General features: G+C 35.6%; 1 protein-coding gene across 2 annotated transcripts in view; it reads right to left on the reverse strand.

Annotated features, from left to right (window-relative positions):
• ZFYVE16 (zinc finger FYVE-type containing 16) overlaps positions 1 to 13,383 on the reverse strand; it is a 28,717-nt gene that overhangs the window by 1,344 nt on the left and 13,990 nt on the right. For both annotated transcript variants that reach the window (XM_083356539.1, XM_083356540.1), the window contains 10 exons: positions 12,397 to 12,808; positions 10,063 to 10,179; positions 8,916 to 9,071; positions 6,271 to 6,495; positions 5,356 to 5,438; positions 5,052 to 5,156; positions 3,492 to 3,642; positions 2,842 to 2,922; positions 1,854 to 2,016; positions 929 to 1,034 (listed from right to left, as the gene is read on the reverse strand). In XM_083356539.1, coding sequence (XP_083212665.1) covers positions 929 to 1,034; positions 1,854 to 2,016; positions 2,842 to 2,922; positions 3,492 to 3,642; positions 5,052 to 5,156; positions 5,356 to 5,438; positions 6,271 to 6,495; positions 8,916 to 9,071; positions 10,063 to 10,179; positions 12,397 to 12,808 — 1,599 coding nt within the window. The remainder of the gene's footprint in view (positions 1 to 928; positions 1,035 to 1,853; positions 2,017 to 2,841; positions 2,923 to 3,491; positions 3,643 to 5,051; positions 5,157 to 5,355; positions 5,439 to 6,270; positions 6,496 to 8,915; positions 9,072 to 10,062; positions 10,180 to 12,396; positions 12,809 to 13,383) is intronic.

Below are 13,383 nucleotides of genomic sequence, written 5' to 3' on the forward strand. Positions count from 1 at the left end.
AAATATTTAAACAGGGTGACAATGGGAGTAAAAGACCAACATCAGACAAAAACAATTAAGTTTCTATAATGAATTGATTTAAGATTCAAGAGAGGAAATTATGAACTTTCTAATTGGTTCTCCTCACTTTGCTCTTTTATGCTACTTCATTTTGCAGCATCCCCAACTCCCATACCACCTCTCTCATCCCCTGATAATCAGACTTACAATGCTGTCCGTATAGTTTTTAAACATGTTTCTAATATTAGAAATACAGTTAGAATTGTTAAGCAAGGAGAAAATAAAGGGGTATTGAGAGTTCAGTACCTGGACTTTAAAGAAGGTACATAGACAGAGTTGTCAGTTTCCATTTTTGTTTAGGATCCTTTATTCCTTTTGCTTACCATTAAAGCGCTCATATTTAGAATATAGAAATACTGTCTTTCTCAAGAAATCAATGGACAAAAATGTTTATAATACAATAATAATTAAAGAATGAGGGAGGCAGAATCATGTGAAAAAGCAAATGTGAAAAATCAAGAGTAAGGAACATAAATATAGGACATATTCAAATTATGAAGCCTTTTATTCTATTGGCACCATATCAGAGTGAATAATTTATTTACAGGGGGGAAAATAAGATCTTGCTTGTCATTATCAAAATACCAGTGGCTGAAAGTTTCAACTTTTTAGATTTCATGTCCAGGTATTTTGGTGCTTTTTTTGGAAAGGGGGTAATTTTATCTTTTTTAGATGAGTGATCACTATAAGAAAGACTGAACAGAATCTTCCCAAAGTAAACTGTTTAATTTAATGGACAAAATGAGAGCTGGGATGCAGATAAAAGAAGCTGCATGGTTAATTCTTTCACATTCAGAGGACATTTAATATTCTACCTAACTTTATTTTATCTGCATAGGCTTTTTCTTTAAAAGCAACAATTACTTACTTCTGTACATTTTACAAGTTTTTCATCCACTTCAAAACACTCTTCTTGAACTATCTTTTCACTCTGTACTCCTTCCATAGATTTCCCATCTATCGGGCTTGTAATTCTATAATACAAGGTTTAAATTATATTATTTAGACTAATCAGGCTCTTTTGATATGCTCAGAACATCAGGAGTTAACTCCAAAAGGACTTATTCCAAGCGTGTCACCCAAGGCACTAAGGCCATCCCAGCTGCTCAACTAAAGCAAACAGGCACCTTTGGGCAGCAGATATAGGAAGCTGCTGAAGATGACTTATCACTTTAGTAACACCGCTAAAGACATTATTTCATACAGCACAAGAAAATGGTAAATCCCTGCTATATTTTACCAAGGAAACCACACGAATACATAATATACAGGTCGTCTTTGGTTAATTACAGCCCTATTTAGCAACTGCTTGCAGTTACTGCAGTCTTCCCTGCAGCCATGTAATTATTATTTGTGTGCTACGCAATCTCCTCATGTTTACAACAGTCGCCATGACCCACAGTTATGTAATTGCTATTTGTGTGTTGCACAGCTCGCTTTTGAAAAGCAAAATCAATGGAGAAGCTGGAAGTTAAATTGCAAGTTAAGGTCACGTAATGTTCTCATTAAATGACTGTGGGTGATTTGCTTAACAACTGCAGCAGATCTGATATCGTAAGTCAAGCACGGTCATGTGATGTTTCACTTAACTACACTGCCTGAGGACTATCTGTAATGTAGTCTGGATATTGGATCTCTCCAATTAGAAGGCAAGAGTTGAGGATCTTTTGCACTATTAATAGTGTTTTGGCCAGTTTCCAAGTATTAGCCATTTTACAAAAGAACGTTGGCATTTTGCAGAAAAATCTTAACACATATGATACTTCTGCTTTAGTGGAATACACAATAAATACCTCATGTTTGTTTTCTCATAATTTTCTATCCAACAAATGTCTACATATTCTCTGAAATCTCCTGAATCCACTTTCCCACATGTAATTCGGAAGTCTTTTTTTTCACTCAGAGCTTGACGCAAGCCCTCCATAGTCTCTGGAGTTATCTGTACCATTATTCCATCTATGAAGAAACATAGCCCTTTTAATAAATGTAAAACCCAAGTTTTTAACAACTGAAACTACATTCCTATTGTTCAGATTTACCAGCTGATAGACCACAAGATTTAGCAGAACTGTCACAATGAGGCAGAAGATACAACCTGACATCATTTTGATTAATGCACCAGCAGAATATTTGATATTCTGCCATCATAATAGATATGGTAACATTTGAATATCAACAAATAAAATCCAAGAGAGCTTTTGGCAAAAGAATACTTTTATATCATAGTTTTAATCCATAGTTAATAGCATTTCAGACATGGTTGTATGCAGTGGCCCCCAACCTTTGGGGCACCAGGGACCAGTTCCGTGGAGAGAGATTTTTCTATGGACTGGAGGGGGTGTGGTTCCGTGTGTTGCTGTATCCTATGGATGCGCTTTTGCTTGTTTGTGCAGCCCACTTTCTGGCATGCCACGGACCAGTGACGATCCGTGGACCGGACTTGAGGCGCCCCGGTTTAATGTCAGACCCAACTGAACAGATAACATTGTCATCAAATTATATTATATGATCACATTGTGGGGGTCTCTTCTTCTGTCTTTTCTCTGTCTCTGTGTCTCTCTCTGTCTCTGTCTCTCTCACACACACACACACACACACATACGCACACAAAAACACAATGTATCTTCTGACCTGAAGTCTGACTGTTTTGTTACATTTCATCCAGCACTGCTACTTTACACAAGTAAAAAGTTCAATTCTGCTTCATTACATTAAATAATGTAATGTAATTTATTGCATTTAAACCAATCTTTTGATTCTAGTAAGCGTGATAATCCATACCTTCAACAATACTGGATTTAGCAAGGAATCCAGAAGATGTTTTTAGCGCTCCATTGAACACTACAAAACTTGCACCTGTAACTAAATAAATAACATGTATTTAATTATTCATCCTAACACCAAATATTATAAACATAATATTGCACATAGAAGGCTACATATGAAACTCTTTCAACTCCTTTAATTCTAGGTAAGTGCATCTGGCTTTGATCATTCCTACTCAAATCATGCCTATGTAATTCAGACTAGTAATAAATGCCACTAAGTTAATTTTTCTGAACATGGCCAAAGCTCAGAGAGAAAATGATTTTCAGTCTAGAAGTCTACAAACCATAATCCTCAGCAGCTACTCTTATAATCTATTGCAAATTCAGAAAAGAAATCTTGACCCTAAATGACTCATTATACATCTTAACACCATCAGCACTAAATAAAATTTTGATGCTGAAGATTCAAAGTTAATGAATAAAAATTTAAGAGCAAGAAAACTTTTTCCATTATAATCTACATGTATATTTAGTATGAAACAAGTTAGTACCTTTTTATAATATAGGATATAGATATTTCTTTTTTCATTTTTTTTAAAAATAAGTCATACTACATCAGTTATTAGAAAACAGGAGCTCAATATTGTACAGCCTGATACTTACTTTTTCTAGGATGTCCAGTGGCACTATTCGCTTGCGTTTGATATATTCCATCATCATTTTGTACACAAACTAAGTGGGAATCTGCTTGAGAATTAAAACTTGCTCCAATGCTAATAACATGTTCATTAGAGGTGTTTATTACTTTCATTACCTAGAAAACCAAAATTTATATTATATTATACATTACATTATATATTTATATTATATTATTATTGCATTACTATGCTGTGCTACGTTATGCTACGCTATACTATACTAGTTGCAATGTCAGGAATATTTATTTATTTATTTATTTATTTAATTAAATTTTTATACCGCCCTATTCCCAAAGGACTCAGGGCGGTTTTACAGGGCAACATAAAATATGATATAAAAATAATATAAATTAAAATAGATTAAATTACATAAGCCCAACAATTAAAACAATATTAAAAGCTAAAACCCCTTCAGTCCAGGCCTGATAGATCAAAAAACCAAGTTTTCAGATCCCGGCGAAATGTACGCAGATCGGGGGCGGTCCGAAGTTCCACCGGTAAATCATTCCAAAGGGCAGGCGTGCCCACAGAGAATGCCCTCCCCCTGGGGATCACCCGCCTGCACTCCTTAACCGTCGGCACCCTGAGAAGGCCCTCCCTGTGGGAGCGCACAGGACGATGGGAAGTTGATGCCGGCAGCAGGTGTTGCCTTAGATAATCCGGACCCAAGCCATTCAGAGCTTTATAGGTCATTACCAGCACCTATAAAGGTGCTATAGGTCATTATTGAGAGTAAGTTCTATTGTTTGTTTTCCTGATTGAACATGCATAAGACTAAAGTCAAAATATTGATATTATTCACTTATATGTAACAATTTTAATCAAATAGCCTTTTCCTCAGACTCAACTAGTGGCTCTTTTTAGCACACCAGAATTCCTCCAAAAAACTAATGCTGCTACTTTTTTCATGTACAATATTGATTACTACCTACACTGCAAATCCCTTTTCTCCAGACTTGCTGTAAGCATATAGAAGCATTATTTGTTTCCTAATATTTGGGAAAATATTGTTAATAGAATAAAAAAATATATGCTAGATTTTTCTCCAGTACTATGAAGCCATTATTGTTTCACTTAAATAAAATGTATATCACCAAATACAAAGTTTTCAATATTTCTGACAGCAGAATAGTTATAGGGCTAATAATTTACTACATTTTATCTTATCTATTCTCCAAGGAGTTAGGACAACAATTCATTGTTCTCATCTGTTCAAACACCCTGAAAAAAATCACCTAGTGAGAATATAAGCCTATGTTCTGTCTATCAGAAAAAGTAGGAAATGGTAAAAGGAAGACAAAGCTTTTACAGAAATCTCTGGTTTTTCTCCACTGGACCACAAACTTACCTCAAGTTCAAATCCTAGATTCTTGAATAAAAGTTCATAAGTATTGCAAAAGGGGTCATGCCACTTAGCAATTTAATGTTTTGGTGCAAAAGAACAACCCACTTCAAATTTTACGTATCCATGAATGCTGCTGATTCTTACATCAAGTACCAAGTCTTTACTAGAAATTATACTCACCTCATTATATTTCCTCAGAGGTATTTTAATGTAACTTCTACCCATTTCCATATGAATAAATAAATTATCTATTGTATGTAATGTATATTGATAGTTTCTAAGGTCCTGTAATGAAATAAAAATAGATTAATCTAATTCTTTAATTTTGAACCATGTGAGTAATTCATTACTACTGTTGATAATATAAAAAATAGTACTAATGTATTAGATTGTTTGTAATAGCAAGCTTCATCTATTTTCTTATATTGCTCTTTTGGTATAGCAAGAAGATACTAATGAAATACAAGCAATAGCATATACTTACAACAAGTAAGTCCATGACTGTATGGCCTATTTTTCCAAACAGTGGCTTTCTATATCTGATACTTGTCAATGGAGTTGGATATACTAAGAAATAAAAAAACAAGAAATGCATAAAGGTAAAGGGAAAGGTTCCCCCACACATGCGTGCTAGTAGTTTCCGACTCGAGGGGCCGGTGCTCATCTCCGTTTCAAAGCCGAAGAGCCAGCACTTGTCCAAGGACGTCTCCGTGATCATGTGGCCGGCATGACTAGACCCAAAGGCGCACGGAACGCTGTTACCTTCCCACCATAGTGGTCCCTGTTTTTCTACTTGCATTTTTACATGCTTTCAAACTGCTAGGTTGGCAGAAGCTGGGACAAGTAACAGGCGCTCACCCTGCTACGTGGCACTCAGGATTCGACCCGCCAAACTGCCGACCTTCTGATCGACAAGCTCAGTGTCCTAACCCACTGAGCCACTGCGTCCCTTAAGAAATGCATAGAGTTTACTGATTCTCTTTAGAAGTTGAAACATAAGAATCAGTATTTGCATTTAAAATGAACTAAATTGGCATGAATGAAAACTATAATATTTTAAACACCACACTTAAATGCCTCATAGCAAATAAAGTCTTCTGAAAAATGCTTTATGGAAATATGGCAGAAAATGATACCGTAATGCATGAACCCTTTAATGTTCTTTGGAAATGGGAAACCCTGAGTAATATAAAATTTAAACTATGGATCTATATAAATAGCATGACATATTATCTAGTAGTGAGAAAGAAATGACTGTACTGCCAAAATGACCAATGAAACTGATAAGTCTTTCTAGTAATATTCTTCAGACTAAGACAAATTATAAACCTCATATCAACCTGCACAATTTATCTTTATATGAATATAGATTCAATATTTAAAATTGAAATAAACTTACCCCCATATTCAGCCCCTAATCTCAACATCAGGCGAATAGGAAAAACTTTTGCCCACGGTACTTCCTGTTTATGAATAAGAATGCCACATAAAAAGGGACTTGAAGGTAGCATGAGATCATCTAACTTCTGAAATGTGGGTGTAACAAACAGAAATCCACCATGCTCTTTGCTTCCAAGAAAATCTTCAGTGAATATAATATTTTCCAAATTTCCAATAAATTTTCCTGAGAACAAAACAACACATGAAATCAAAATGTAACAAAAATACTCTTGATACAAATAGGTAGAAGCTAACCAAATTTCTGACACAAAAAAGAAATAAATAGATGGCTCTTTAAGGGCATTTTTTTAATCTAATAAAGGAGAATTTCCTGTAATTCAGGGTTTTAATGAGAGATCATTAGTGCTCTCTGGGATTGGTTGTTTTCTTGCAGACATTTTATTACTCCAATTTTTTCTTTATCTGATAATACGAAGAATCTATTCCTTTTATGCTATCAGCTGATTCCAGAGAAGAGATACGTATTTCAGGTTCTCTCACGTATGATCTTTAGTACAGGTAGTACTCGACTTACAACAGTTCAGATACCGGAAAAAGTGACTTATGACCATTTTTCACACTTACGACTGTTGCAGCATCCCAATGATCATGTGATCAAAGTCCAGACACTTGGCAACTGACTTCATGTTTATGACAATTTCAGTACCCCAAGGTCATGTGATCCCATTTTGCGACCTTCTGACAAGCAAAGTCAATGGGGAAGCCAAATTCACTTAACAACCATGTTTCTAACTTGAAGAACTTCAGTGATTTACTAAACAACCGTGGCAAGAAAAGTCTTGGAAGTCTTCTACTCCAACCCTCTGCTCAAGCAGGAAACCCTGTAACATTTCAGACAAATGGTTGTCCAATCTCTTCTTAAATGTCTTCAGTGTTGGAGCATCCACAACTTCGGGAGGCAAGTGGTTCTACTGATGAATTGTTCTAACTGTCAGAAAATTTCTCATCAGTTTCCATCCATTGCTTCTTGTCCTGCGTTCAGGTCCTTTGGAGAATAGGTTGATTCTCCACTTCTTTATGGCAGCCTCTTAGTAGCCCAGACGAATACCAGTATTAAGATCAGAGGTCTGAAAGGACATACTTATCCCATCTAGGTTCCACAAAGGCCATCCACCAGAGTGTGCAATGCCATTTCTGTCCATTACTGGAAAGATCCAAACAATCTGTTTCCTTTAGGTTTCTCTGTAGCTCATTTGCTACCAACTTTTCAATAATCTTCCCTAAAAAGGGAAGATTGAAGACTAGTCAAAGGCCTTTGGGCAGGGAAATTTCTTCAGAAAAGGATATATTATTACCTCCTTGGAAGCAGGCAGCATTGTTTGTTTGTTTGTTTGCCTTCTCTAGAGAGGTTTCTCCGGGATCCAATTTTTCAATGTCCCACTTGGCCACCCAAAAGATCAGCAGGTTGCTGCAAGTTGCAGAAATCACAACTATAGAGGACCTATTTGCCTCCTTAGGTTCTATGTACCCAAATATATCCTAGATCAGTGGTTCTCAACCTGTGATCCGCGGATCGCTGGGAGTCTGTGATATAGTCCCCAGGGGGTCCATGAAGGCTTGAAGAAATGTTATGATTTGAATGTATACAAAATACCACATTCTCATTCACAGTGGACTCTTGTAACTGGCATCTAAAAACAGAGCGGACAGAAATAATCTTATCTGCTAAAAAATCCATAAAAATATGGCAGTCTTTCTGGATTGAATTTTATTTTGATTTCCATAGTTGTCAATATCCTCAGTATCATCATGTTATTTTGGGTCCAGGGGAGCTGCCTTCTTCTCCTCAGTACAGTTTTAATACATCCCTAACTCAACTGATATTTGAAAGACCATCTAAAATAGCGTTAAATAATATCACAGGAACTACAGTGAATGCGTACAAATTATCTATGGGCAGAGGATGGGGTGGGATTATGTTTAGCTTCTGGGGATCAGGCCATAAATTTTTGGCCCAGCCAATTTTGGGAATTTACTGAGGTTCCCCTGAACTGGGCAATACCTATATAGAAGAAAAGCAGATAAGTTATGGATCAGCATCATTTCTAGGTACAATTTAGAAAGACAATAAGTTTGATTAATGCCTCAAGCATATCTTAATGCCTCAGAATACTAGTGTACTCTGGTGATCAATTATTAAATTAAATTATTATTATTAAATGTCAGATAAATCAACTCATTAAACAGAAAATCTAAAATGTTATTGAGTTTCTCTCTTTCTTCTAATATCTAACACATACCCAATAAGATTTTTTAAGGGATGGGGGTTATGCTTAAATATAGACATTCCTGTAAATAAGGAGGCATAAAGTGACCTAAAACCATTTCTGAATGTACCATTATACAGAAAAACTGACTTTCATAAAAGCAACAATGTATTATCATCTATAATATTTTTCCAATTTATAAACAGATTCTAATTTAAAAATGCTGAGTCAGTATCTGCATAAATTTGCTATGAATGAGTTAAACCTCTCTCTGCATATAAGATTAAGAGCAACAGACCACATTAAACACAGATTTAAAATATTCGAACGTTCATTCTAATCGATAATGTATTAGAAGTCTAATAAAACTTCATACCTTTCATGGCATCTTTATATATGTTGATAAATAAGTTGAATATTTCTTTGGGAATATCACTTTCATCTGATAAACAATGTAACAATATGATAATTTCAGCTTGTCCTAAGCCATGCATTCCATTGGTGGATAAATACCAACATTTTTCTGAATTATCTAAATGACAAAAAAACAACAACCACTGAACCTATTTATGTTGTTAAAATACAAAAAATAGAACTTTTATATCTTTGGCAATGTATCCAATAGACCAATTCCAACCTAATCTAAAATTATAATATTCCACAGAACTGTTATTAGCCCAGAGCTCTGCCAGAGCACATTATCACTGCCAGAAGTGAAATTATAACAGTTCCCACCCTCTATTGGTTTCAGTGTCAGGGAAATTAATTGCTTAAGTCAGGTTTGGCATAAATTGACTCTTAGCTCTCATTTGAAATTGAAAAGCTATAATCCAATGGTTCCAAAGTCAATCTTCTTCACTTACTTGTAAAGAACCCTACTCAGAGATCATTCCCTAGCTAACATGCTTGGGGAAAAAACCCCTTCCAAATTTAGAAATATGATGGAGTGCATTGTATGGCCAACAACTATTCTTTATCACATTGTGGTGAACTTATTAAATTACATAAACCTTATTATAAAGAATAAACATATTATAATGAAATGAAACCAACTTTAGATTACTGTATCTAAATTTTTTATTTGGATTTGATATTACTTGACTTTCTATACCACTATCTTTCCATTTAATTTAGCCTAATGAAGAATTTGCAGGGGGAGGGATCCTGCACTAATATTTGATTTTATACAAAATATTACCCTCCTGTTTTATATCATTATCAATTTCCACAGTACTTTAGAATAATACCAAAATGTTTTGCATTCCAAGTCAATAAAGTATATCTCAATGGTAAAAAAGGCTATTTATTCAAAAGTAGATCAAAGTAGCATAACAAGACAGAACGAAAAAGATAATTGGAAGGTAGAAAAGGCAATTAATTATAAGATAGAATAATAATTAAAAAGAATCTTTTAAAAAATCAATTAGAACTGAGCAGTCAATTTTAATATTTTAGAGTTTACATTTGCAACTGTAATTATAATATTTTACATGGTTTTATAAATTTGATATGTTAATACTTACAAGATAGCATCTTGACATTCACAAGTAAGTTTGCATTTAGGATGAACGTCAATGGATTAGATTCTTCAAGCAATAAGGTAACTTGCTCATTAGAAGGATGTTCTTCTACTAAGGATTCTGAAGAAAATATGAAACTATTGGTCCAAAATATAATACAGTAAGACAGACAATTGCTATTCTGATTTTTTGGGGGGTGGGGTGGAATTAATAACAACAACCACATTGAGACAACTGATGTTTGGGATGTAATCCAAATTAATACAGCAAGAATGAACTAAAGCTAGATGAAACCACCTTTTTAATATTACCTCAGTTCTGAACCTTATAAAAAATAGATCTGTAAATACCTATTTCAGTGTTGGCAATGGTAAACATATACTACTGTCTCTTGAAGTTTACTATTTGTATGACCAGTGAACACACTTATTTTAACTTATCTAAAATTAAACATATATGCAACGACTTCAGTTTCCTTGAGAAACTTGTGATGGCCTAATTCATAAGATTCTATTAGGCCACACAGAGAATTGTGACCATGAATAAGGTTTCCTTTGACAATCTCAATGTGTAAATTCACTTGTATTGAAAAGATATTAATATTGAATCCAGTTCAATCTCTCCTTAGCAACTAATGTTGCTAAATGGCATGGGTCCAGATTATTTACAGGAGCACCTTCTGCCGGCGTCAACCTCCCATCGTCCTGTGCGCTCCCACAGAGGGCCTCCTCAGGGTGCCGTCGGTCAGGGAATGCCGACTGGCAGCCCCCAGGGGAAGAGCATTCTCTGTGGGCATGCCTGCCCTATGGAACCAACTCCCTGTTGAGCTCCGGATAGCTCCTGACCTTCGCTCCTTTTGCTGCAACCTGAAAACTTGGTTATTTGAGCTTGCCAGCCTGGACTGAGGGATTGGGATTTTAAATTTTTTAATTGTAACTTTTAGAATGTGTTTTACTTATTAGGGCTAATTTAATTTAATTTATTTTAACTTTGTATAGTGTATATTGTACATTGTGTTTTAATTGCCCTGTACACCGCCCCGAGTCCTTCAGGAGAAGGGCGGTATATAAATCCAATAAATAATAATAATAATAATAATAATAATAATAATAATAATAATAATAATAATAATAATAATAATAATAATGTAACAGTGTTCAATTAAGCATAGTATTTCTCATTTAGCTGCTTAGCTGCTCCACTTAAACTAGCAATTACACTTTGAATTACTGCAGCTTCTAGACAATCTTTAAGGTAGGTCCAGGTAGTCTGCAATAATGTAACCATGCAACTGGTAAGATATGGATAACCAGGAAATCCTCAACTTTTGAAATCAAGCATGCAGCACTAGATGTAGTAGCCATTGTGCATGTAAAGATAACTCTGGATTAGTCCCATCTAAAAGCCACAACCTTATGCAGAACATGTTCTATCCTAAAGCACCTCATTTTCCCAATTTTTATTTTAATTCATATACCCTAATCTAGTAGAAATGTATACTGACATCTAGATTTATCTTTTTGTTTCATTATAACAAAAAATTACATTTTTTTCTGCATAATGATGGCTGAATGACAGCAGTTAATTTTGGTTCAAACCCAATTTCTAAAAATCAAATTCTTAGCCTAAGAATAGGTATATATAAACCTTTCTGTATTTCGTATTACATATTTACATTAGATGTGTATTTATATTAGTAACACCACTCTGGGTTTCTTTAGAAAGAAGTATAGTTTTCAAGGTACTGGTAATGGTGTTTAAGGCCCTACATGGCATGGGGCTGGAGTACCTTAGGGAGCACCTGCTGCCGGCATCAACTTCCCTCCGCCCTGTACGCTCCCACAGAGAGGGCCTCCTCAGGGTGCCACCGATCAGAGAATGCCGGTTGGTGGCCCCCAGGGGGAGGTCTTTCTCTGTGGGCGCCCCGGAACTATGGAATCGGTTGCCGGTTGAGCTCCAGATGGCGCCCGACCTTCGCTCCTTCCGTCGCGAGCTGAAGACACATTTATTTGAACAAGCCGGCTTGGCCTGATGGGGGATGGGTTGGGTTTTTTATTGTCATTTTTAATATATGTATTTACTGTTTTTAGCTTGGGCATATGTTTAATATTTTTTAACTTTTGTATTTTTGTATTTTTTATATCTCTGCCCTAAGTCCTTCGGGAGAAGGGCGGTATATAAATAAAATTATTATTATTATTATTAGTATAACAACAAAAATAATAACGATGTAGTAATATGATTTACGTTATAATTTTACACTTCTAAAGTGCAAAATAATTTGAAAGGGGAAGAAGCAGTCCTATTGTTCATAGCACCTCCAAAGCAAGAGATTACCTTTGCCATTTTCTCCTCTTGCAAGCAGAAGAGGTGGAAATCCATCACCAGGAATAAGGCTGACCTCTTTGCCAACACAGTTTTCAATACAACAGAGCATCCTGTAGTCTAATATACTAGTAGGTATATCACTTGCTTGACCAGTTGCAGCAGGAAGAGGCTCCTTTTCTGGTTCAGAAACAGTAGGAAATTCAGTAACAGCTGTGGTCACAAAGTCAGAGTCACATGGCACTTCAGCTTGTGCAATGGGCAGGCAGTCAGAATCACGTGATAAGTCAAGCTGCTTATTACTAGGCAATGCATCTTCTTGTGGAACAGAAGTGGAACCCCTTGCAATCCCAGTTTGTTCACGTATTTCATCTTTTGACTTGGTATCAGTTGCAGAGAGAGTTTCATTTGTTGGGCTTCCAACCTACGACAAAAGTTTTTCCATTAGAACTGACATTCATCTCAGCTCAATATTGCAAAATTTGTGGCAATACTTTTAACTTTGGGTTGAGACAGCTTTTGCCAGGAAAACAAATGAATAAATTAATAAAATAAAACCAGCCAGCATTCTGCACACATAAAAAACAAAATTAAATGCAGTGAAGCAGAACCTATTACTTTATTTATTCGATTTATACAACTGCCCATCTTATTTGTATGTGATTCCGAACAGTCTGTAATAAAACAAAAACTACATAATATAAAACAAAAATAATAATACATAGCAGCTGGGCACAATGTAACTGTCATGTATACATCTAGCCAAGCAGGGTTACAGAATCAAGCACAAAGTCAAATTTTCAAGAAAGGCCAACAGAGAGAACACAGATCTAATCTCAAGAGGCCATGATGCTCCATATCAGAAAAGATTCTCCTTCTGGGCCCTGCCAGCCAACATTACCTAGCTAATGATACCCAGAGCATGCCCGTCCTGCCAGAGAATGAGTAGAAACAGATAGAAACAAATGAGGAAAGACAATTCTGTAAGTAACCCAGTCC

Source organism: Vipera ursinii (assembly GCF_947247035.1).
Source record: "Vipera ursinii genome assembly, chromosome: 2".
In the NCBI taxonomy this organism is placed as follows: Eukaryota; Metazoa; Chordata; class Lepidosauria; order Squamata; family Viperidae; genus Vipera; species Vipera ursinii.